Raw genomic sequence first — 27,649 nt, forward strand, 5'->3', positions numbered from 1 at the left:
TTTTCGTACAAACATAAGGTGTTTATTTCTCACAAATACTGTACAAAACTTTATATAAAAACACTGCGAGCTGCATGGAGCCACGCTACCCCTCCCCCACCCTAACACTGACGTTATAAATTATAGGACAAAAAAAATGTACATGTGCAGTGCAGGTCACCCACCACCGGGTGGAGTAGTGCCGGCACACAAGCAGGACTCTCTATGTACATGGCAGCCTCGGCTCCGGACTGTACAGATATATATATATAGATTTAGAATATTTATTCACATATGGACAGTTTAATGCGACTGCTGAGGGTTCAGTTCATGAAGCACCAGGATCAGGATGATCCCTCATTGGTTGATGTCCAGTGTAGTCACCGGCTGATGTCCCGCCCTGTGTCCCAGTGTTTCAAGCTGTGATCGCTCTTCAGAGGGGAGAAGAATGGATGTTTCAGAGCCTCGGAGAGCGACAATCGTTTGGACGGTTCGTATTCCAACATTCCTTCTATGAGTTCGAAGAGCTGGCGGTGTTCTTCACTCGAGTCATTCAACATGTACCGCTGCAAGAGGAGGGAGGAGTCAGTCACATGATCTCATCTTATTGGGGGGTTGTGTCATGTGATTCCCACCCTATAATACTAACTGGTATGGGGGGGGGGGGGTGTTTGATGTGATCCCCCCTTATAATACTAATTGTTATATGGGGGTGGGGTGAGATTCCACTTGATCCCATCCTATAATATTGGGGGGATGGGTGGAGATGGCAATCTATAATGCGGTTAGTATTTGGGGGGTGGGGCACATCCTGTACTGGGGATGGGGGGGGGAGCTTTTGTCTTCTGCAATGACAAAGTGACAGAGGTATAGGTAGTTCCTGGTGGCGGTCATCCTTACCCTCAGAGGTTTGCAGTTGTCTCGTACGTAGCGCCCCGCAGAGGAGCCCTCCTCCCAGTCCAGCCGACCGTGGTAGAAATACTTCTGCTTCCTGGAGGAGAGGAGTGACAGGTTAGATGAGCCCCCCAAGACACACAGGTCAGATGAGCCCCTTCCACCCCTCCCCCCAGAGACACACAGGTCAGATGAGCCCCTTCCACCCCTCCCCCAGAGACACACAGGTCAGATGAGCCCCTCCCCCCAGAGACACACAGGTCAGATGAGCCCCTCCCCCCAGAGACACACAGGTCAGATGAGCTCCTTCCACCCCTCCCCCCAGAGACACAGGTCAGATGAGCCCCTGCCCCCGGAGACACACAGGTCAGATGAGCCCCTTCCACCCCTCCCCCAGAGACACACAGGTCAGATGAGCCCCTCCCCCCAGAGACACACAGGTCAGATGAGCTCCTTCCACCCCTCCCCCCAGAGACACAGGTCAGATGAGCCCCTGCCCCCGGAGACACACAGGTCAGATGAGCCCCTTCCACCCCTCCCCCAGAGACACACAGGTCAGATGAGCCCCTCCCCCCCAGAGACACACAGGTCAGATGAGCCCCTTCCACCCCTCCCCCAGAGACACACAGGTCAGATGAGCCCCTTCCACCCCTCCCCCAGAGACACACAGGTCAGATGAGCCCCTCCCCCCGGAGACACACAGGTCAGATGAGCCCCTCCCCCCAGAGACACACAGGTCAGATGAGCCCCTCCCCCCAGAGACACACAGGTCAGATGAGCCCCTCCCCCCAGAGACACACAGGTCAGATGAGCCCCTCCCCCCAGAGACACACAGGTCAGATGAGCCCCTCCCCCCGGAGACACACAGGTCAGATGAGCCCCTCCCCCCGGAGACACACAGGTCAGATGAGCCCCTCCCCCCAGAGACACACAGGTCAGATGAGCCCCTCCCCCCGGAGACACACAGGTCAGATGAGCCCCTCCCCCCAGAGACACACAGGTCAGATGAGCCCCTCCCCCCAGAGACACACAGGTCAGATGAGCCCCTCCCCCCAGAGACACACAGGTCAGATGAGCCCCTCCCCCCAGAGACACACAGGTCAGATGAGCCCCTCCCCCCAGAGACACACAGGTCAGATGAGCCCCTCCCCCCAGAGACTCACAGGTCAGATGAGCCCCTCCCCCCAGAGACACACAGGTCAGATGAGCCCCTCCCCCCGGAGACACACAGGTCAGATGAGCCCCTCCCCCCGGAGACACACAGGTCAGATGAGCCCCTCCCCCAGAGACACACAGGTCAGATGAGCCCCTCCCCCCGGAGACACACAGGTCAGATGAGCCCCTCCCCCCAGAGACACACAGGTCAGATGAGCCCCTCCCCCCAGAGACACACAGGTCAGATGAGCCCCTCCCCCCAGAGACACACAGGTCAGATGAGCCCCTCCCCCCAGAGACACACAGGTCAGATGAGCCCCTCCCCCCAGAGACACACAGGTCAGATGAGCCCCTCCCCCCAGAGACACACAGGTCAGATGAGCCCCTCCCCCCAGAGACTCACAGGTCAGATGAGCCCCTCCCCCCAGAGACACACAGGTCAGATGAGCCCCTCCCCCCAGAGACACACAGGTCAGATGAGCCCCTCCCCCCAGAGACACACAGGTCAGATGAGCCCCTTCCACCCCTCCCCCAGAGACACACAGGTCAGATGAGCCCCTTCCACCCCTCCCCCAGAGACACACAGGTCAGATGAGCCCCTCCCCCCGGAGACACACAGGTCAGATGAGCCCCCTCCCCCCGGAGACACACAGGTCAGATGAGCCCCTCCCCCCAGAGACACACAGGTCAGATGAGCCCCTCCCCCCAGAGACACACAGGTCAGATGAGCCCCTCCCCCCAGAGACACACAGGTCAGATGAGCCCCTCCCCCCAGAGACACACAGGTCAGATGAGCCCCTCCCCCCAGAGACACACAGGTCAGATGAGCCCCTCCCCCCAGAGACACACAGGTCAGATGAGCCCCTCCCCCCAGAGACACACAGGTCAGATGAGCCCCTCCCCCCAGAGACACACAGGTCAGATGAGCCCCTCCCCCCAGAGACACACAGGTCAGATGAGCCCCTCCCCCCAGAGACACACAGGTCAGATGAGCCCCTCCCCCCGGAGACACACAGGTCAGATGAGCCCCTCCCCCCGGAGACACACAGGTCAGATGAGCCCCTCCCCCCGGAGACACACAGGTCAGATGAGCCCCTCCCCCCGGAGACACACAGGTCAGATGAGCCCCTCCCCCCGGAGACACACAGGTCAGATGAGCCCCTCCCCCCGGAGACACACAGGTCAGATGAGCCCCTCCCCCCGGAGACACACAGGTCAGATGAGCCCCTCCCCCCGGAGACACACAGGTCAGATGAGCCCCTCCCCCCGGAGACACACAGGTCAGATGAGCCCCTCCCCCCGGAGACACACAGGTCAGATGAGCCCCTCCCCCCGGAGACACACAGGTCAGATGAGCCCCTCCCCCCGGAGACACACAGGTCAGATGAGCCCCTCCCCCCAGAGACACACAGGTCAGATGAGCCCTCCCCCGAACAATTCCTTACCGTGTTTTTCGGACCATCCTGGGGGGGATGGGGCCCAGGATCCTCTCCATCATAGCCAGGTGCTCCTTGTTGTCATGTGTCTGCAGAGAAGAGCGCCACCATGAGGACAGGTCGGGGGGTCAGTGGTCACACTTTAGGGGTACACACATATTAGGGGGTACACTCACCTGGAAGAGGGTGAAGCCCACATAATACTCGAAGACAATACATCCAATACTCCATACATCACATGGCTGGTTCCACCCGAGCTCTGCAGAGGGGGAGGGGCACACTGAGGTCATACAAGGCTACAGAAAACAAACGACTCCTAAAAACACACCGAGGACTCGGCACTCACCAAGAATCACCTCCGGCGCTCGGTAATGGCGGGTGGACACGATGGTGCTGTGGTGTTCGCTGTCAAATGTGGCGCTGCCAAAATCTACCACTCTGACGTCAGTTTTCTTCACACATCGCTCATCCCTCTTCTGAGAAAAACACCGGGGACATCGTTACCAAAATGTTCCCCCCTCCCCTAATAATCCCCCCCGGATGACATCACCCCTCCCCTAATAACCCACCCCCCGGGTGACATCACCCCCTCCCCTAATAATCCCCCCCCCGGGTGACATCACCCCCTCCCCTAATAATCCCCCCCCGGGTGACATCACCCCCTCCCCTAATAATCCCCCCCGGATGACATCACCCCTCCCCTAATAACCCACCCCCCGGACGACATCACCCCCTCCCCTAATAATCCCCCCCGGATGACATCACCCCTCCCCTAATAACCCACCCCCCGGGTGACATCACCCCCTCCCCTAATAATCCCCCCCCGGGTGACATCACCCCCTCCCCTAATAATCCCCCCCCGGGTGACATCACCCCCCTCCCCTAATAATCCCCCCCCGGGTGACATCACCCCCTCCCCTAATAATCCCCCCCGGATGACATCACCCCTCCCCTAATAACCCACCCCCCGGACGACATCACCCCCTCCCCTAATAACCCACCCCCCGGGTGACATCACCCCCTCCCCTAATAATCCCCCCCCGGGTGACATCACCCCCTCCCCTAATAATCCCCCCCGATGACACCCCTCCTAATAACCCCCCCCGGATGACATCACCCCTCCTCTAATAATCCCCCCCGATGACATCACCCCTCCTCTAATAATCCCCCCCGATGACATCACCCCTCCTCTAATAATCCCCCCCGATGACACCCCTCCTAATAACCCCCCCCGGGTGATGACACCCCTCCTAATAACCCCCCCCGGATGTCATCACCCCTCCCCTAATAATCTCCCCCGACGACATCACCCCATCCCTAATAATCCCCCCCAGACGACATCACCCCTCCCTTAATAATCCCCCACCGGGTGACATCACCCCCCCCCCCCGATGACATCAGGCCTCTAATAATCCCCCCCCCGGATGACATCACCCCTCCTCTAATAATCCCCCCCCCCCGGGTGACATCACCCCTCCTCTGATAATCCCCCCCAGACGACATCACCCCTCCCCTGATAATCCCCCCCGGACGACATCACCCCTCCCCTGATAATCCCCCCCGGACGACATCACCCCTCCCCTGATAATCCCCCCCCGGACGACATCACCCCTCCCCTGATAATCCCCCCCGGACGACATCACCCCTCCCCTGATAATCCCCCCCGGACGACATCACCCCTCCCCTGATAATCCCCCCCGGACGACATCACCCCTCCCCTGATAATCCCCCCCGGACGACATCACCCCTCCCCTGATAATCCCCCCCGGACGACATCACCCCTCCCCTGATAATCCCCCCCGGACGACATCACCCCTCCCCTGATAATCCCCCCCGGACGACATCACCCCTCCCCTGATAATCCCCTCCGGACGACATCACCCCTCCCCTGATAATCCCCCCCGGACGACATCACCCCTCCTCTAATAATCCCCCCCGATGACACCCCTCCTAATAACCCCCCCCGGGTGATGACACCCCTCCTAATAACCCCCCCCGGGTGATGACACCCCTCCTAATAACCCCCCCCCCGGATGTCATCACCCCTCCCCTAATAATCTCCCCCGACGACATCACCCCTCCCTTAATAATCCCCCACCGGGTGACATCACCCCCCCCCGATGACATCAGGCCTCTAATAATCCCCCCCCCGGATGACATCACCCCTCCTCTAATAATCCCCCCCCGGGTGACATCACCCCTCCTCTGATAATCCCCCCCGGACGACATCACCCCTCCCCTGATAACCCCCCCCGGGTGACATCACCCCTCCCCTAATAATCCCCCACCGGGTGACATCACCCCTCCCCTTAAACCCCCCCCCCCGATGACATTACCCCTCTAATAATCCCCCCCCGGATGACATCACCCCTCTAATAATCCCCCCCCCATGACATCACCCCTCCCCTAATAACCCCCCCGATGACATCACCCCCTCCTCTAATAATCCCCCCCGATGACATCACCCCTCCCCTAATAATCCCCCCCCGATGACATCACCCCCCCCCCCCGGTGACATCACCACTCCTCTAAAAATCCCCCTGGATGACATCACCCCCTCCGCTAATAATCCCCCCAGGATGACATCACCCCCTCCGCTAATAATCCCCCCCGGATGACATCACCCCCTCCGCTAATAATCCCCCCCGGATGACATCACCCCCTCCGCTAATAATCCCCCCCGGATGACATCACCCCCTCCGCTAATAATCCCCCCCCCCGGATGACATCACCCCCTCCGCTAATAATCCCCCCCCCCGGATGACATCACCCCCTCCGCGAATAATCCCCCCCCGGATGACATCACCCCCTCCGCTAATAATCCCCCCCCCCCGGATGACATCACCCCCTCCGCTAATAATCCCCCCCCCCGGATGACATCACCCCCCTCCGCGAATAATCCCCCCCCCGGATGACATCACCCCTCCCCTAAAAAACCCCCCCCGGATGACATCACCCCTCCCCTAATAATCCCCCACCGGGTGACATCACCCCTCCCCTTAAACCCCCCCCCCCGATGACATTACCCCTCTAATAACCCCCCCCCCCCGGATGACATCACCCCTCTAATAATCCCCCCCATGACATCACCCCTCCCCTAATAACCCCCCCCGATGACATCACCCCCTCCTCTAATAATCCCCCCCCGATGACATCACCCCTCCCCTAATAATCCCCCCCCGATGACATCACCCCTCTAATAATCCCCCCCCCCCGGATGACATCACCCCTCCTCTAATAATCCCCCCCCCGATGACATCATCCCTCCCCTAATAATCCCCCCCCCCCGATGACATCACCCCTCTAATAATCCCCCCCCGGATGACATCACCCCTCCTCTAATAATCCCCCCCCCGATGACATCACCCCCTCTAATAATCCCCCCCCGGATGACATCACCCCTCCTCTAATAATCCCCCCCCCCCCGATGACATCACCCCTCCCCTAATAATCCCCCCCCATGACATCACCCCTCCCATCATAATCCCCCGCCCGCCGGATGACATCACCCCTCCTCTAATAATCCCCCCCGGATGACATCACCCCTCCCCTAATAATCCCCCCCTCCGATGACATCACCCCCTCCGCTAATAATCCCCCCCGGGGTGACATCACCCCCTCCGCTAATAATCCCCCCCCCGGATGACATCACCCCCTCCGCTAATAATCCCCCCCTCCGATGACATCACCCCCTCCGCTAATAATCTCCCCCCCGATGACATCAGGTGATGTGAGGTGGGTACCTACCTTCTCCACGTTGTAGGTCAGGTCGTAGTCAGAATCCACAAACAGGATGTTCTCAGGTTTCAGGTCGGTGTGAGTCAGTTTGTTGTCATGGAGAACTGCCAATCAGAGGAAAGAATTAGGATGGGGGAGGTCACACGGCACTCAGCCAAGTCACATGACACACCCGGTACTTACATTTCACCGCCAGGCACACCTGCTGGGCCATGTGCCGCACCTGGTGGATGGGGTATGGCAGGTAGTTGTTCTCTTTTAGGAAATCAAAGGTGCTGAGACCCAAAAGCTCGAAAGAGATGCACATGTGCCCGTGATACTCGAACCAATCGAACATCCGTACACAGAGACTGCGGGGGCAAAACACGTCATGTATACCAACTGTCCATACAAGGGGAGCGCCAGGAGATGGGCTGGAAAGGGGGGAGCGCCAGGAGACGGGCAGGAAAGAGGGGGAGTGAGCACCAGGGATTGTGGGTAAGGGGCATTCATGAAGTTTTCCGCCTCCCTTCAATGTTATGTTGGGTGTATAAATGAATTTCTTCTCAGTAATCTGCACTCGGCATCCCATAATGACAAAGTGACACAGAACGGTAGGAATGTCGGGAATTATGAACATGTATGAAGTACGCAGCACTTTGGCAGCAATCTCAGCAAGGAGTCTTTATGGGGATGAGGCCACAAGCTCTGCAAACCGGGATGGATGGGGGAGAGGGTGGGATTTAATTTTACATTCTGGGTCGGATGGTAGAGAAGGGACAGTCCATTTTTAAAAAATTTTATTTAATTTTACATTCCAGGTTGGATAGGGGAGACACGCGTGGGGGGGCTGTCCAGGTTGGATGCGGGAGAGAGGACAGTCCGGAGTCTGGTGTTTTTTTTTTTTTTTAAACACATTCCGGGTCGGATGGGGGAGAGACATGCGTGGGGGGGGCCGGGCGCGCGCGGACAGTACGGGTCGGGTGGGGGAGAGGGGTCAGTCGGGGGTTTCTTTTATAATTTTACATTCCGGGTCGGATGGAGAACAGACATACGTCGGGGGGTCCTCACCACTATGGAATGGGTTTTCATTGAGGAGATCTCTGTACTTTGCTCCATTCAGCTTTCCCTCAACCCTGACCAGTCTCCTAGTCTCACTGTGAGGCCTTGTATAGAGGTGTGAGCCTTTCCAAATTAATTTATCACCGCTGGGCCTACAGTCAAGTGGTGGAAACATCTCAGGAGACACCTGAGTGAAATTCCAAGTGTTGCTACGAAGAGTCTGGATACTTCTGCCGATGAGAGTTCAGTTTTTTGTTTTTCATATATTCCGACATTTCTACCATTGTGTGTCACTTTGTCATTATGGGATGCCGAGTGCAGATTTATGAGAGAAAAGAAAAAAGAATGTAAACAGCTTTAGTATCATCAGACCGCAACAGAAAATAGAAGACCGTGAAGGGGGTCTGAGTACTTTATGAATGCCCTGTATAGGGAAGGAGCACCGGGGCACCTCAGGTATAGAGGAAGGGAGAGAGAGCCAAGTTTCCCCCCCCCGGGCACAGGGAAGGGATCGGTGGGGCACAGTAGGCACAGGGAAGGGATCGCCGGGGCACAGGGAAGGGAGTGGTGGGGCACAGTAAGTGAAGTGAAGGGTCACTTACTATTTGTTTTCTGGGTCCTTCTCTGTAAGCTTCTTCAGCACGTTGATCTCCAGCCGTGCCGCCTCTTTGTATTTCTCAACATTTTTAATGATTTTTAGAGCCACTCGGGTGCCTGACCTGCAGCACAACACAGAAGAGGAAAGTGATCTCTGTGTCCCCCGAGGGGGCAATGTTTTCACACATCGCCTCAGCGTTGTCATCATTTACACAACCCGTAATTATAGAGGGCGGCACACTTCCTGCACACGGATCACACCACCACCAGCTCTATGTATGGAATACACATCTACCCCAGAACGCTTATCCACTGGCTGACCAATCACATACCTGGTACATCGGCCTTCAAGTGGTTATACTGGGTGCAGGCCTCACCCCGGTACTATTTGTAATCTTAGAGGCTAACTAGCTGCTGGACTGTCTTTACAAGCAGTGGGAGGGTATGGAGTCTCCCCCCTCCCCCCCTGGGGTTTACACATCTAGAGAGGACATTTCTGCCCATTCATCTTTGTAAAATGTCTCAAGTTCTGTCAGATTGGATGGAGAACGTCTGTGAACAGCAATTTTCAAGTCTTGCCACAGATTCTCAATGTGATTGAGGTCTGGACTGTGACTGGGCCATTCTAACACATGAATATGCTTTGATCTAAACCATTCCATTGTAGCTCTGGCTGGATGTTTCGGGTCGTTGTCCTGCTGGAAGGTGAACCTCCGCCCCACTCTCAAGTCTTTTGTAGACTCTAACAGGTTTTCTTCTAAGATTGTCCTGTATTTGTCTCCATCCATCTTCCCACCAACTCTGACCAGCTTCCCTGTCCCTGCTGAAGAAACGCATCCCCACCACATGATGCTGCCACCACCATGTTTCACGGTGGGGATGGTGTGTTCAGGGTGATGTGTAGTGTTAGTTTTCCCCACACATAGCGTTTTACTTTTAGGCCATAAAGTTGAATTTTGGTCTCATCTGACCAGATCACCTTCTTCCACATGTTTGCTGTGTCCTCCACATGGCTTCTCACAAACTACAAACAGGACTTCTTATGACTTTCTTTCACCAATGTCTTTCTTCTTGTCACTCTTCCATAAAGGGCAGATTTGTGGAGAACACGACTAATAGTTGTCCTGTGGACAGATTCTCCCACCTGAGCTGTGGATCTCTGCAGCTCCTCCAGAGTTACCATGGACCTCTTGGCTCTTCTCTGATGAATGCTCTCCTTGCCCGGCCGGTCAGTTTAGGTGGACGGCCATGTCTTGGTAGGTTTGCAGTTGTGCCATACTCTTTCCATTTTCCGATGATGGATTGAACAGAGCTCCGTGAGATGTTCAAAGCTTGGGAGATTTTTTTATAACCTAACCCTGCTTTATACTTCTCCACAACTTTATCCCTCACCTGTCTGGTGTGTTCCTTGGCCTTCATGATGCTGTTTGTTCACTAAGGTTCTCTAACAAACCTCTGAGGGCTTCACAGAACAGCTGTATTTATACTGAGATTAAATGACACACAGGTGGACTCTATTTACTAATTAGGCGATTTCTGAAGGCAATTGGTTCCTCTAGATTTTAGTTACCAGAGTAAAGGGGGCTGAATACAAATGCCCCTCCCCCACACTTTTCACATATTTATTTGTATCATTTATCATTTTCCTTCCACTTCACAATTATGTGACACTTTGTGTTGGTCTATCACATAAAATCCCAATAAAATACATTTACATTTTTGGTTTTAACTAGACATGCGCACTGTCGAAAAACACATTTTTTTCCATTCTATTTTTTGGATAATTTGTTATGATTGATAGTTGTTATTCTGAATACTTTAAACGGATAAATTAGAATTTGTTGCATTCCATTTGTATAGATGCGTTATTCGTCATTTCGAAAAGAGCGAAAATAAGAAAATCTAAAATTTTGAAAGAACGAAAACCCGAAAGAAAACATTCGGATCATTTATATTATAATTAAAATATTAAAGTTTATTAACCATTATAATTATAAAATAGTTATAAAAACTTAACCACTTAAGGACTGGAAGGATTTGCCCCCTTAATGACCAGGCCATTTTTTGCGATACGGCACTGCGTTACTTTAAATGACAGTTGCGCGGTCGTGCGACATTGTACCCAAACAAAATTGACGTCCTTTTTTTCCCACAAATGGAGCTTTCTTTTGGTGGCGTTTGATCACCTCTGTGGTTTTTTATTTTTTTGCACTATGAACAAAAAACTAAAAAGCGACAATTTTGAAAAAATAAATAATTTTTTGCTATAATATCCAAAAAAAATAGTTTGAAACAAATTTCTTCATCAGCTTAGGCCAATATGTATTTTTGTAAAAGTAATGGCGGTGATCTGCTATTTTTAGCAGGACTATGACATTGTGGCGGACACATCGGACACTATTTTGGGACCATTGACAATTATACAGTGATCTGTGATATAAAATATACACCGATTACTGTACAAATGTCAGTGGTGGGGAAGGGGCGATCAAGGGGTTAAAGAGGAAGTAAACCCTCTTCGTTCCCTGCAAAGCAAAAGCATAATGGGCTAGTATACATCGCATCGTAGCCCGTGAGGTCACCGCTGCGTCCATCTTCACCCCTCTTCCTTCCAAGGGCTCAGGCTCTGTTACTGGCTGAGTCACAGGAGCCGATGGTCACGGCACGATCGTGTCCTTCCTTCAGTGTGCATGCGCTGACATTGGTGCAAGCGTATATGGTAAATATCTCCTAAACCGTACAATTTTAGTAGACATTTCCAGTACCTACAGGTAAGCCTTATTATAGGCTCACCTGTAGGGAAGACTTGTACATACACAGGGTTTACAACCACTTTAAATGTGTTCCCTGGGAGGTGTTTCTAACTGTGGAGGGAGGGGACTGACTAGAGGAGACCAATCGCTGTTCCTGATCACTAGGAACAGCAGATCTCTCTCTCCTCCTGTCAGAACGGGGATCTGTTTACATTGACAGATCCCCCATTCTGTCTCTGTGGAGCGATCGTGGGCGGAGATTGCGGACGCGCACATGCCCCTTATCGCTCTTAAAAACGCCCGATGTACACTTGATTCGCGATTCGCCCAGAAGAGCCAACCGGCCACAGTATGACGGCGACTAAGTATTGGGGGGGGGGGATTTCCTTTCAAAATGTGGCTGTTGGTGAATGTAACAAATATACAAAATTTATCAGAAGTTACGAATTATCCGAAACAACGAATCCCGGATCATTTGGAATTTCGGATAAATTTGGATTCGTTACGTTCACTAAAAAAAAAAAATCAAAATTTAAAAGAAAATTCCAAAACCTCTAAAGTTATTTATAGATTATTATTATTATTACAGATACTCCTCATTTAACACCTTACCTGTGTAACGATCGCTCAGACTCAGGACCGGCTCCTCCCTCCTGAACGAGACGCTGTACATCATTGGATTGTACAGTGCAGTACAGAATTCTCATTTGTGTTCTGTACTTATGCAAATTAAAACAAAGTTATTGAGTGGGAGGAGTTTGGACCTTTTTGTTTAATCACAGTACAGAAGTTAAGAATGCTTAAAATATTGATTACATGGCGTGACTCCTCGTTTAACAAGGTCATTAAGTTAGGAGTATCAAAAATAAATAAACATATTTTAATTATAATAGAAATCTGAATGTTATTTGTTTTTTCGGATTTTCGTTCTTTTAAAAAATTTGTTCTTGTAAAATTGAGTTAAATGGTCTTCCGTCAACTTGGATGTTTTCGCATTAACAAATATGCCGAATTTGGAAATAAAACGAATTGCACGTGTCTAGTTGTAACATGACAATATATGGGGTATGAATACTTTTTCCAGCGACTGTATATTATTGGGAGGGTACAATATAAAATGTTTGGGGGGTTCCAAGTAATAAAACACACAATTACTACATGTAAACAAAGTGCCAGGACAGGCGGGGGGAGGGAGGGATCACTTACTGTCGGTGGTCTACACACTGCACAACTCGGCCAAAGGTACCCTCGCCCAGGGTGCTGACAATCTCATCTGTGGGGAAAAGCAGAGAGAAGGCGGGTCAGGTAGGAGGGGCCTGGGAAGGGGGGGCGGTGACATCAGGCGGCTGGGCGTGAGCCATAATCAGTTACTCTAACGTCTTCCTGCCCTCCGTCTAGCATATATATAATATATATATATACAGGTGGCTATATACAGAGTATGGTAAATAATATAGAGGAGGAAGAGGAGGAGGATGAGGAAGAGGAGGAGGAAGGGGGATGGGGGGGCTTTTCTCTGCATTAATCAAAAACACAAAAATAAAGACAGACAGGTGTGCAGCGTCTCTGGGGGGGAGGGGGGGATCTTAGAACTAGAGAGCTAAATTATGTTACGATTTGGCTGTACATCTTTCTTGTAGCCAGTCGCCGTTGCGATAGATCAGGTGACCCTCCACGTCGTCTTCCACACTCTTGGCCTGCCTGCTGCTGCTCTGGCGACTTCTCTGTTCGGGGGACCCCGTCATTCCCGGCATAACACCACCATTCACCAGCCAATCAGATTTTCAAACCAGCGGCACAAAGGTTGGTTGGTTTGGAAATTCATTCACAGTGTAGTTTGAGGTAGGAGGAGGGTGTGCAGTAGATTCCCAGCCAATTCATACGGCACATAGGAATATATAACGATAGGGATATTGCAAGGGAACAGGTCAAGATACAAATACACTAACCAGAAAATCAAAAAAATAATAAAAAGAAAATCAAACCAAAAAAAAAAAAAAAAATAAAAAAAAAAATAAAATAAAAAACAATTCTGCTTTATGTTTTCTTTTCATCTTTGCAAAAGCAGGAAAATCAGGAGCTAAAAAGAGAAGAAGGTGCTGGAGGCTGCCCGGAGTACCCCTTTAATTAACCCCCCCCCTCCCCCGGGGGACATAGGGAGCTATATACTCTACTGGGGGGACCAGATAAACTATATACCCCAGGTACATCTATATATACACACACCACAGGGGGAGGGGGGACCTAACAATATACCCCCCTCCCCCCGGTACCCCTGTAATGAGGGAGCCACATACACTGAGGGGGGGGCGGGGTCAACTATCTATATACCCCCCCCCCCTTACCCCTGTAATTAGGGAGCCACATACACTGGGGGAGGGGAGGGGTGGGGGTTGTAATAGAGTAGAATGAGCCGGCATTGGACACACACATAAGGCGTATTCTGTACACAGGCCAGGCTACAAGAGACTACGGGGGAGGGGGGACATACAGGGATATCTAGCATGCGTTCAGTGAGGACAAGCCCCTCCCACCTCTCTAACCCCAACAATACAAAGGAAGCATTATGGGGGTGCACTTACCGAGACTTGCCCTAAGAGAAAAGGGAAAGGGGGGAGCGGAATGAGCTCAGCTCCGGGGAATACTCACCGAGGACGAGCGACTATAAGACCTTGTTCTACGCTTCCTGCGCTTCTGCTGCTTCCGCCGGCTGCTCTTCCCGCTCCGGTAACTGTCTTCCCGGGAACGCCGGTAATCGTAGGAATGGCGGTACTCCGCGTCATAGTACTGGTCTCTGTCCCGGCTGTAATTGTTCCTCCGGTACGTGTCTACGTATCTGCGATCGTACGCTCGTCTGTCTGATGATCGCGCGTCATAACTGAGGAGGAGACAATGGAAAGGTTTAATGTCACTGGTAGAGCCGTATGCCCATTCCCCCGCCAGAAAACCTCCTTCCCATCCCCCCCCCAATACTACTTCCCAAACCTCCCACCAATCCTCCCTCCCAACCCCCCACCCCCAATCCAATCCTCCTTGGTGGGGAGGGGACCACAATTACACTGCTGGAGATGTTCCCAGCCCCCACCATAGCCTCATCTCCTCAGGAAAAGGCGAGACATGCGGGTGAGGAGAACGCAGACTAGAAACAAGGTCCGGAAAAAAGGTAATGACAAGAAACCAACACGTCAAACCCCAACACCACCTACCTCCGCGACCTTTCATGGTAACTGTCGCCCCGCCTGTGACGTCGGTCACGGCCTCGGCCACTGCTGCTGCTTCGCGACCTGCTTCTCCTCCGGTGCTTCCGGCTTCTGTAACGCTCGTGGTAACTCCCTCGGCTCCGCCTCTCCGATGACCGGTACCGTCTGGAGTGCGGCATCTAAAAAAATACAACCAACCAATCAATATACAGCCCGATTGCTTGTCCTACCCAACTAACCTGAAGAGGGCACTCTTCCTTGAGCATAGGCTTCCCCATCATGTGCCAATTATACCCCCTATATGCCAAAACAACCCCCTCTGCTTGGAGTGTGAGGTGAGGGGACGCATCTTATTCTAAAATGAAGGACCTTCCACCCCGAGATCTCCCATCACCCTACACAAGGATGGACCATCCATCCACCCCGAGATCTCCCATCACCCTACACAAGGATGGACCATCCACCCACCCCGAGATCTCCCATCACCCTACACAAGGATGGACCATCCACCCACCCCGAGATCTCCCATCACCCTACACAAGGATGGACCATCCACCCACCCCGAGATCTCCCATCACCCTACACAAGGATGGACCATCCACCCACCCCGAGATCTCCCATCACCCTACACAAGGATGGACCATCCACCCACCCCGAGATCTCCCATCACCCTACACAAGGATGGACCATCCACCCACCCCGAGATCTCCCATCACCCTACACAAGGATGGACCATCCACCCACCCCGAGATCTCCCATCACCCTACACAAGGATGGACCATCCACCCACCCCGAGATCTCCCATCACCCTACACAAGGATGGACCATCCACCCACCCCGAGATCTCCCATCACCCTACACAAGGATGGACCATCCACCCACCCCGAGATCTCCCATCACCCTACACAAGGATGGACCATCCACCCACCCCGAGATCTCAAATCACCCTACACAAGGATAGACCATCCACCTCGAGATCTCAAATCACCCTACACAAGGATAGACCACCCACCTCGAGATCTCCCATCACCCTACACAAGGATGGACCATCCACCCACCTCGAGATCTCCCATCACCCTACACAAGGATAGACCATCCACCTCGAGATCTCCCATCACCCTACACAAGGATGGACCATCCACCCACCCCGAGATCTCCCATCACCCTACACAAGGATGGACCATCCACCCACCCCGAGATCTCCCATCACCCTACACAAGGATAGAGCATCCACCCCGAAATCTCCCATCACCCTACACAAGGATGGACCTTCCATACGGGAAGAAATATACAGATTGGTATGAAGGCAGAGTGAGGGTACATAGAGATCGGTATGAGGTTTGTGGGGGGTGATGGGAGATCCTCACACATAGATTGGTATAACATTGGGGGAGATAGTACACGGGGATCAGTATGTTTGGGGGGGTCCCCCCTCCAAATGTTTTATATAGATCAGGAGTGTCCAATCTTCTGACCTTCCTGGGCCACACTAGAAGAGGACCTGTCTTTGGCCACACATTAAATACACAAATAATAAGGAGAGCTGATAATGAATTTTAAATAAAAGTAAGAGGGCGAACGTAAAACGAGAGCAATATCTGAAGCATCGATATCTGGTTGGATGGATGAAGGAGCGATTGTGAATGAACTCCCGAGGTGCTCAGCAGATATTTGGGTCATTTTGCACCCGGTGTTCTTCATCCTCACAGATCTTGGTGCCGCCGGACATGGATGACATGAAGGTGGCGGGATTGTGAAGAGTGAGAGAAGAGAAAATGTATAAAAGTCCAGTAAAGAGGTCCGGTCATCTCCAGAGGTCACCTTCAGAGAGGTCCGCTGTGTGTTTACCGAGTGGAAACCCATCTTTACAACAAAAGTAACCAATTGCTGACCCGTCACAGATATGATACTCTGCTTGGGGGAGGTGACAATCATGTACAACAGATTACTGTATCATGTGATCGGTCTCAATGATCATATGAGAATGTAAACAACCTGTCAGGAATGGGTTCATCCATTGTGATTGGCCCAAAGTAATCACATGGTACATCACATGGTATATCCCTGCAAGACTTTACCCTCTACAAATCTGCCCTTCTCAAATACAACTCCTGCCTCCACACTGCTAAACAATCCTCCTACAACACTCATCCAAACCTAGTCTACTTTTTTGTACCCTTGCTTCCTTACATCACCCCCTCTCTGCCCCCACCCACCAACTTGCTTACCAGATTGCCAACCATTTCAAAAGCAAAATCGACAATTTGGGAGGAGATATCCAGCATTCAACTTCCTCCCCCACCCAACACATCAGGTCCAACACCGCACTCCTCCTCCTGCCCAGTTACCACCGATGAAGTTGATAAACTCCTCTCCATGGCCCACCTCACCACGTGTCCCCTGGACTCTGTCCCCTCACAATTACTGCGACCACCTTCCCACTCTATCCTCAACTCCCTAACCCACATCTTCAACCTCTCCCTCTCCTCCGGCACCTTTCCTTCCCCACTCAAACGTGCACTGGTTACCCCCATACTAAACCCCACCTGTTTGAATAACTTAAGACCCATCTCCCTGCTCCCATTTGCCTCCAAGTTCATAGAACGCCTTGTCCATGACCGAATGAGTCGCTACCTTATGGACAACAACCTTCTCGACACCCTACAATACCGCTTCCGTCCACAACATTCTACTGAAACTGCCACTAGAACTCACCAATGACCTACTAAATGCTAAAACCAATGGCCATTACTTCATACTCTAATGCCGCGTACACACGATCAGATTTTCCGACATGAAATACTGGATGTGAGATTGTTGGCGCTAAGTCCGACTGTGTGTATGCTCCATCGGACATTTGTCGGACTATCCACCAACAAATGTTGGCTAGCAGGTTCTCAAATTTTCCGCCAACAAAATGTGTGTTGTCAGACTTTGAGAGAGTGTGTACACAAGTCCAAAGTACAAACACGCATGCTCGGAATCCAGGACGAGCCGGAAGTGATTGGTCTTGTAAAACTAGTGTTCGTAATGAAGATATCATATCGGCTCGTCATACGTCTTGTACGTCACTACATTCATAATTGTTGGCCAACATTTGTGTGACCGTGTGAATGCAAGACAAGTTGGAGCCAACAATCTTCGAACAAAATTCCATGGTTTTGTTGTTGGAAAGTCCGATCGTGTATACGGGGCATTAAACCTCTCTGCTGCCTTCCACACAGTTGACCACCTGCTCCTCCTCAGCAAACTCCACTCCCTTGGCCTCTGTGATTCTGCTTTATCCTGGTTCTCCTCCTACCTATCTCAGTGTACTTTGTGTCACTTACGACATCTCCTCCGCTCCTCTTCTTCTCTCTGTTGGGGTACCCCAAGGCTCCATCCTTGGGCCTCTCCTATTCTCACTCTATACCTCTTCCCTGGGCCAGTTGATAACCTCCCATGGCTTCCAATACCACCTCTATGCCGATGACACCCAAATCTATCTCTCCACCCCTCCCCCTCGATCTCCTCATGGATCTCAAACTTACTGAATGACATCTCGGTATGGATGTCACACCACTTCCTCAAACTCAATCTGTCTAAAGCTGAGATTGTTATATTTCCTCCTTCTCAGCCCCCATCCATGACCATTAATATCAACAACACAACCATTGGTCCCTCCACACATGCCAGGGTCCTGGGTGTAATCCTTGACTCTGACCTCTCCTTCAGCCCTCACATCCAATCACTGGCTAAATCCTGCCGCCTTAACCTCCTCAACATCTCCAGAATTCGACCCTTCCTGACTAATGACACCACAAAGCAACTTCTTCACTCCTTGATTATTTCCCACCTTGACTACGGCAACTCTCTCCTTAATGGCCGACCCTTACACAGGGCTCCTCCCCCCTTCAGTCTATTATGAATGCTGCTGCTAGACCAATACGCCTCACTAATCGATCCGTGACTGCTGCTCCTCTCTGTCAATCCCTTCACTGGCTTCCCCTCCCCCACCATATAAAATTCAGAATACTAACCATAACATACAAGGCCATTCACAACATCGCCCCCATCTACATCACCAACCTCATCTACAGATATCGCCCAAATCGCCCCCTCCGCTCCTCCCAGGACCTCCTGATCTCTATCTCCCTTGTTACCTCCTCCCATGCCCGCCTTCAGGACTTCTCCAGAGCCTCTCCCATCCTCTGGAACAGTGTTTCTCAACTCCAGTCCTCAAGGTGCCCCAACGGGTCGTGTTTTCAGGATTTCCCTCAGATGAACAGCTGTGGTAATTACTAAGGCAGTGAAACTGATCAAATCACCTGTGCAAAATAATGGGAGGCCTGAAAACATGACCTGTTGGGGCGCCTTGAGGACTGGAGTTGAGAAACACGGCACTAGAACTCCCTGCCCCAGTATATCCGATCAGCCCATAACCTGTCCTCCTCCAGGACTTCTCCAGAGCCTCTCCCATCCTCTAGAACTCCCTGCCCCGGTATATCCGATCAGCCCCTAACCTGTCCACCTCCAGGACTTCTCCAGAGCCTCTCCCATCCTCTAGAACTCCCTACCCCGGTATATCCGATCAGCCCCTAACCTGTCCTCCTCCAGAGCCTCTCCCATCCTCTAGTACTCCCTGCCCCGGTATATCCGATCAGCCCCTAACCTGTCCAGAACCAGGACTTCTCCAGAGCCTCTCCCACCCTCTAGAACTCCCTGCCCCGGTATATCCGATCAGCCCCTAACCTGTCCTCCTCCAGAGCCTCTCCCATCCTCTAGTACTCCCTGCCCCGGTATATCCGATCAGCCCCTAACCTGTCCAGAACCAGGACTTCTCCAGAGCCTCTCCCATCCTCTAGAACTCCCTGCCCCGATATATCCGATCAGCCCCTAACCTGTCCTCCTCCAGAGCCTCTCCCATCCTCTAGTACTCCCTGCCCCGGTATATCCGATCAGCCCCTAACCTGTCCACCTCCAGGACTTCTCCAGAGCCTCTCCCATCCTCTAGTACTCCCTGCCCCGGTATATCCGATCAGCCCCTAACCTGTCCAGAACCAGGACTTCTCCAGAGCCTTTCCCATCCTCTAGTACTCCCTGCCCCGGTATATCCGATCAGCCCCTAACCTGTCCTCCTCCAGAGCCTCTCCCATCCTCTAGAACTCCCTGCCCTGGTATATCCAATCAGCCCCTAACCTGTCCAGAACCAGGACTTCTCCAGAGCCTCTCCCATCCTCGGTATATCCGATCAGCCCCTAACCTGTCCACCTTTAGGAGATCTCTGAAAGCTCAGTTAGACCCCTTTCACACTGAGGTGTTTTTCAGGCGCTCTTGGGATAAAAATAGTGTTCATAAAGCACCTGAAAAACGTCTCCCCTGCAGCATCATACCCCGAGTGCTTCCACACTGAGGCAATACGATAGTGGGGCCTTAAACTCCTACAAGCAGCATCTTTGGAGCCGCGTATACACCCCTCCTCCATCGCTCCTGTCCATTGAAATGAATGGGCAGCACTGAACAGCCGGCAAAGTACCGCTACAGCAGCACTTTGCAGGCCGTTTTAACCCTTCTTTGGTTGCTAGCGGGAGTTAAAAGTGCCCCGATAGCGGCTGAAAACCTCCGCAAAGACGATAATAAAATGCCGCTAAAAACAGCACCGCTTTACCGCCGACGCCTCGGTGTGAAACCAGACTTATTTAGGCTCCTTTTAGAGTGGGGTGGGCATTGGCAGTAAAGTGGTGCTATTCAGCCACTAGCGGGGTGGTTTGGTGGCACTGCCCCATTGTTATCAATGGGTAGGGGCGCTGTAGAAGTGTATACAGCGCTCCAAAGATGCAGCTTACTGTCCCGCCAGCAGAGCGCACCAATGTAAGAGGACACGGGATATCACACATCAGAGGGGAGTACACCCCGCTCCATATGTGAGGAGACATCGCCCCGCTCTCCATATGTGAGGAGACTCGGGACATCTCCCCGCTCTCCATATGTGAGGGGACTCGGAACATCGCCCCGCTCTCCATATGTGAGGAGACTCGGGACATCGCCCCGCTCTCCATATGTGAGGTGACATCGCCCCGCTCTCCATATGTGAGGAGACTCGGGACATCGCCCCGCTCCATATGTGAGGAGACTCGGGACATCGCCCCGCTCCATATGTGAGGAGACTCGGGACATCGCCCCGCTCCATATGTGAGGAGACTCGGGACATCTCCCCGCTCTCCATATGTGAGGAGACATCGCCCCGCTCTCCATATGTGAGGGGACTCGGGACATCGCCCCGCTCTCCATATGTGAGGAGACTCGGGACATCGCCCCGCTCTCCATATGTGAGGGGACTCGGGACATCTCCCCGCTCTCCATATGTGAGGGGACTCGGGACATCTCCCCGCTCTCCATATGTGAGGAGACTCGGGACATCTCCCCGCTCTCCATATGTGAGGAGACTCGGGACATCTCCCCGCTCTCCATATGTGAGGAGACTCGGGACATCTCCCCGCTCTCCATATGTGAGGGGACTCGGAACATCGCCCCGCTCTCCATATGTGAGGGGACTCGGGACATCGCCCCGCTCTCCATATGTGAGGAGACTCGGGACATCGCCCCGCTCTCCATATGTGAGGGGACTCGGGACATCTCCCCGCTCTCCATATGTGAGGGGACTCGGGACATCTCCCCGCTCTCCATATGTGAGGAGACTCGGGACATCTCCCCGCTCTCCATATGTGAGGAGACTCGGGACATCTCCCCGCTCTCCATATGTGAGGAGACTCGGGACATCTCCCCGCTCTCCATATGTGAGGGGACTCGGAACATCGCCCCGCTCTCCATATGTGAGGAGACTCGGGACATCGCCCCGCTCTCCATATGTGAGGTGACATCGCCCCGCTCTCCATATGTGAGGAGACTCGGGACATCGCCCCGCTCCATATGTGAGGAGACTCGGGACATCGCCCCGCTCCATATGTGAGGAGACTCGGGACATCTCCCCGCTCTCCATATGTGAGGAGACATCGCCCCGCTCTCCATATGTGAGGGGACTCGGGACATCGCCCCGCTCTCCATATGTGAGGAGACTCGGGACATCGCCCCGCTCTCCATATGTGAGGGGACTCGGGACATCTCCCCGCTCTCCATATGTGAGGAGACTCGGGACATCTCCCCGCTCTCCATATGTGAGGGGACTCGGGACATCTCCCCGCTCTCCATATGTGAGGAGACTCGGGACATCTCCCCGCTCTCCATATGTGAGGAGACTCGGGACATCTCCCCGCTCTCCATATGTGAGGGGACTCGGGACATCGCCCCGCTCTCCATATGTGAGGAGACTCGGGACATCGCCCCGCTCTCCATATGTGAGGAGACTCGGGACATCGCCCCGCTCCATATGTGAGGAGACATCGCCCCGCTCTCCATATGTGAGGAGACTCGGGACATCGCCCCGCTCCATATGTGAGGAGACTCGGGACATCGCCCCGCTCTCCATATGTGAGGGGACTCGGGACATCTCCCCGCTCTCCATATGTGAGGAGACTCGGGACATCGCCCCGCTCCATATGTGAGGAGACTCGGGACATCTCCCCGCTCTCCATATGTGAGGGGACTCGGGACATCTCCCCGCTCTCCATATGTGAGGAGACTCGGGACATCTCCCCGCTCTCCATATGTGAGGAGACTCGGGACATCTCCCCGCTCTCCATCTGTGAGGTGACATCGCCCCGCTCTCCATATGTGAGGGGACTCGGGACATCTCCCCGCTCTCCATATGTGAGGGGACTCGGGACATCTCCCCGCTCTCCATATGTGAGGAGACTCGGGACATCTCCCCGCTCTCCATATGTGAGGAGACTCGGGACATCTCCCCGCTCTCCATATGTGAGGAGACTCGGGACATCTCCCCGCTCTCCATATGTGAGGGGACTCGGAACATCGCCCCGCTCTCCATATGTGAGGAGACTCGGGACATCGCCCCGCTCTCCATATGTGAGGTGACATCGCCCCGCTCTCCATATGTGAGGAGACTCGGGACATCGCCCCGCTCCATATGTGAGGAGACTCGGGACATCGCCCCGCTCCATATGTGAGGAGACTCGGGACATCTCCCCGCTCTCCATATGTGAGGAGACATCGCCCCGCTCTCCATATGTGAGGGGACTCGGGACATCGCCCCGCTCTCCATATGTGAGGAGACTCGGGACATCGCCCCGCTCTCCATATGTGAGGGGACTCGGGACATCTCCCCGCTCTCCATATGTGAGGAGACTCGGGACATCTCCCCGCTCTCCATATGTGAGGGGACTCGGGACATCTCCCCGCTCTCCATATGTGAGGAGACTCGGGACATCTCCCCGCTCTCCATATGTGAGGAGACTCGGGACATCTCCCCGCTCTCCATATGTGAGGGGACTCGGGACATCGCCCCGCTCTCCATATGTGAGGAGACTCGGGACATCGCCCCGCTCTCCATATGTGAGGAGACTCGGGACATCGCCCCGCTCCATATGTGAGGAGACATCGCCCCGCTCTCCATATGTGAGGAGACTCGGGACATCGCCCCGCTCCATATGTGAGGAGACTCGGGACATCGCCCCGCTCTCCATATGTGAGGGGACTCGGGACATCTCCCCGCTCTCCATATGTGAGGAGACTCGGGACATCGCCCCGCTCCATATGTGAGGAGACTCGGGACATCTCCCCGCTCTCCATATGTGAGGGGACTCGGGACATCTCCCCGCTCTCCATATGTGAGGAGACTCGGGACATCTCCCCGCTCTCCATATGTGAGGAGACTCGGGACATCTCCCCGCTCTCCATCTGTGAGGTGACATGGCCCCGCTCTCCATCTGTGAGGAGACTCGGGACATGGCCCCGCTCTCCATCTGTGAGGAGACTCGGGACATGGCCCCGCTCTCCATCTGTGAGGAGACTCGGGACATGGCCCCGCTCTCCATCTGTGAGGAGACTCGGGACATGGCCCCGCTCTCCATCTGTGAGGAGACTCGGGACATGGCCCCGCTCTCCATCTGTGAGGAGACTCGGGACATGGCCCCGCTCTCCATCTGTGAGGAGACTCGGGACATGGCCCCGCTCTCCATCTGTGAGGAGACTCGGGACATGGCCCCGCTCTCCATCTGTGAGGAGACTCGGGACATGGCCCCGCTCTCCATCTGTGAGGAGACTCGGGACATGGCCCCGCTCTCCATCTGTGAGGAGACTCGGGACATGGCCCCGCTCTCCATCTGTGAGGAGACTCGGGACATGGCCCCGCTCTCCATCTGTGAGGAGACTCGGGACATGGCCCCGCTCTCCATCTGTGAGGAGACTCGGGACATGGCCCCGCTCTCCATCTGTGAGGAGACTCGGGACATGGCCCCGCTCTCCATCTGTGAGGAGACTCGGGACATGGCCCCGCTCTCCATCTGTGAGGAGACTCGGGACATGGCCCCGCTCTCCATCTGTGAGGAGACTCGGGACATGGCCCCGCTCTCCATCTGTGAGGGGACATGGCCCCGCTCTCCATCTGTGAGGGGACATGGCCCCGCTCTCCATCTGTGAGGAGACTCGGGACATGGCCCCGCTCTCCATCTGTGAGGAGACTCGGGACATGGCCCCGCTCTCCATCTGTGAGGAGACTCGGGACATGGCCCCGCTCTCCATCTGTGAGGAGACTCGGGACATGGCCCCGCTCTCCATCTGTGAGGAGACTCGGGACATGGCCCCGCTCTCCATCTGTGAGGAGACTCGGGACATGGCCCCGCTCTCCATCTGTGAGGGGACATCGCCCCGCTCTCCATATGTGAGGTGAAATCGCCCCGCTCTCCATATGTGAGGGGACATAACGATCGGTATTGTACACAGAGGTCGGTGTGAGGGGATATAACGATCGGTATTGTACCCAGAGGTCGGTATGAGGGGATATAACGATCGGTATTGTACACAGAGGTCGGTGTGAGGGGATATAACGATCGGTATTGTACATAGAGGTCGGTATGAGGGGATATAACGATCGGTATTGTACCCAGAGGTCGGTATGAGGGGGGAGGGGATATAACGATCGGTATTGTACCCAGAGGTCGGTATGAGGGGATATAACGATCGGTATGAGGGGATATAACGATCGGTATTGTACACAGAGGTCGGTATGAGGGGATATAACGATCGGTATTGTACACAGAGGTCGGTATGAGGGGATATAATGATCGGTATGAGGGGATATAACGATCGGTATGAGGGGATATAACGATCGGTATTGTACACAGAGGTCGGTATGAGGGGATATAATGATCGGTATGAGGGGATATAACGATCGGTATGAGGGGATATAACGATCGGTATGAGGGGATATAACGATCGGTATTGTACACAGAGGTCGGTGTGAGGGGATATAACGATCGGTATTGTACCCAGAGGTCGGTATGAGGGGATATAACGATCGGTATTGTACATAGAGGTCGGTATGAGGGGATATAACGATCGGTATTGTACCCAGAGGTCGGTATGAGGGGATATAACGATCGGTATTGTACCCAGAGGTCGGTATGAGGGGATATAACGATCGGTATTGTACCCAGAGGTCGGTATGAGGGGATATAACGATCGGTATTGTACACAGAGGTCGGTGTGAGGGGATATAACGATCGGTATTGTACATAGAGGTCGGTATGAGGGGATATAACGATCGGTATTGTACCCAGAGGTCGGTATGAGGGGATATAACGATCGGTATTGTACCCAGAGGTCGGTATGAGGGGATATAACGATCGGTATTGTACACAGAGGTCGGTGTGAGGGGATATAACGATCGGTATTGTACACAGAGGTCGGTATGAGGGGATATAACGATCGGTATTGTACACAGAGGTCGGTGTGAGGGGATATAACGATCGGTATTGTACACGGAGGTCGGTATGAGGGGATATAACGATCGGTATTGTACACAGAGGTCGGTGTGAGGGGATATAACGATCGGTATTGTACACGGAGGTCGGTATGAGGGGATATAACGATCGGTATTGTACACAGAGGTCGGTGTGAGGGGATATAACGATCGGTATTGTACACAGAGGTCGGTATGAGGGGATATAACGATCGGTATTGTACACAGAGGTCGGTATGAGGGGATATAACGATCGGTATTGTACACAGAGGTCGGTATGAGGGGATATAACGATCGGTATTGTACACAGAGGTCGGTATGAGGGGATATAACGATCGGTATTGTACACGGAGGTCGGTATGAGGGGATATAACGATCGGTATTGTACACAGAGGTCGGTATGAGGGGATATAACGATCGGTATTGTACCCAGAGGTCGGTGTGAGGGGATATAACGATCGGTATTGTACACAGAGGTCGGTATGAGGGGATATAACGATCGGTATTGTACACAGAGGTCGGTGTGAGGGGATATAACGATCGGTATTGTACACAGAGGTCGGTGTGAGGGGATATAACGATCGGTATTGTACACAGAGGTCGGTGTGAGGGGATATAACGATCGGTATTGTACACAGAGGTCGGTGTGAGGGGATATAACGATCGGTATTGTACACAGAGGTCGGTATGAGGGGATATAACGATCGGTATTGTACACAGAGGTCGGTATGAGGGGATATAACGATCGGTATTGTACCCAGAGGTCGGTGTGAGGGGATATAACGATCGGTATTGTACACGGAGGTCGGTATGAGGGGATATAACGATCGGTATTGTACACGGAGGTCGGTATGAGGGGATATAACGATCGGTATTGTACCCAGAGGTCGGTGTGAGGGGATATAACGATCGGTATTGTACACAGAGGTCGGTGTGAGGGGATATAACGATCGGTATTGTACACGGAGGTCGGTATGAGGGGATATAACGATCGGTATTGTACACGGAGGTCGGTATGAGGGGATATAACGATCGGTATTGTACACGGAGGTCGGTATGAGGGGATATAACGATCGGTATTGTACACAGAGGTCGGTATGAGGGGATATAACGATCGGTATTGTACACAGAGGTCGGTATGAGGGGATATAACGATCGGTATTGTACACAGAGGTCGGTATGAGGGGATATAACGATCGGTATTGTACACAGAGGTCGGTATGAGGGGATATAACGATCGGTATTGTACACAGAGGTCGGTATGAGGGGATATAACGATCGGTATTGTACACAGAGGTCGGTATGAGGGGATATAACGATCGGTATTGTACACAGAGGTCGGTATGAGGGGATATAACGATCGGTATTGTACCCAGAGGTCGGTGTGAGGGGATATAACGATCGGTATTGTACACAGAGGTCGGTATGAGGGGATATAACGATCGGTATTGTACACAGAGGTCGGTATGAGGGGATATAACGATCGGTATTGTACACAGAGGTCGGTATGAGGGGATATAACGATCGGTATGAGGGGGGAGGGGATATAACGATCGGTATGAGGGGGGAGGGGATATAACGATCGGTATTGTACGGCGGCCATTTTGTGGTGAGGTGTCCGCCATGTTATGGTGACAGCGGATTGTCGGTGATCTCCCCTCCCGGTATATATATATATATATATATATATAAATGTATCTCTATCCCCCTTCCCCTCCCCCCGTCTCTCTCTCACCGTCCTCGCGGCCAGCCCGGTTCTCTTATCCCACAAGAAGTCCGTGATTGCGGTGCGCGCTCTCCTCACACCGTCCTTCCTCACCACTGACTCCGCCCACTCTGCGCGTCCCCGACCGCCGCACCATCACTCCCGACCGCGACACCCATTGGATGGAGGACGGAGGGGCGGGGCCAGAGGCGTCATTCACCGCCCAGAACCTTCTACGCGAACTGAGGGGAGGAGTCACGTCACATCCCGCCGCCATCTTGTGTCCCCGCCCCCTC

At 53.3% G+C, this 27,649-nt stretch overlaps 1 protein-coding gene across 1 annotated transcript; it reads right to left on the minus strand.

Moving 5' to 3' along the window:
• On the minus strand, positions 1–27,540 carry CLK2 (CDC like kinase 2). Its single transcript, XM_073608807.1, has 13 exons — positions 27,384–27,540; positions 14,800–14,972; positions 14,243–14,471; positions 13,221–13,317; positions 12,800–12,866; positions 8,846–8,962; positions 7,386–7,552; positions 7,212–7,306; positions 3,811–3,940; positions 3,641–3,723; positions 3,474–3,553; positions 880–970; positions 1–545 (listed from the first exon to the last, which is right to left on the minus strand). Exons 2-13 carry the CDS (start codon positions 14,970–14,972, stop codon positions 360–362), a joined length of 1,515 nt encoding a protein of 504 aa, XP_073464908.1. The 5' UTR covers positions 27,384–27,540; the 3' UTR covers positions 1–359.
• Between the last annotated feature and the right edge of the window lie 109 nt (positions 27,541–27,649).

Source organism: Aquarana catesbeiana, linkage group LG13 (genome assembly GCF_042186555.1).
Source record: "Aquarana catesbeiana isolate 2022-GZ linkage group LG13, ASM4218655v1, whole genome shotgun sequence".
Lineage (NCBI taxonomy): Eukaryota > Metazoa > Chordata > Amphibia > Anura > Ranidae > Aquarana > Aquarana catesbeiana.

Excerpts from the sequence above, each read along its gene's own strand:
- CLK2 (XM_073608807.1), bottom strand. The coding sequence starts at position 14,972 with ATGCCGCACTCCAGACGGTACCGGTCATCGGAGAGGCGGAGCCGAGGG. Across the intron at positions 7,307-7,385 it reads GGTGTGCCTGGCGGTGAAAT|TTCTCCATGACAACAAACTG; the intron begins GTAAGTACCGGG and ends TCTGATTGGCAG. Across the intron at positions 3,941-7,211 it reads TGACCTACAACGTGGAGAAG|AAGAGGGATGAGCGATGTGT; the intron begins GTAGGTACCCAC and ends TGTTTTTCTCAG.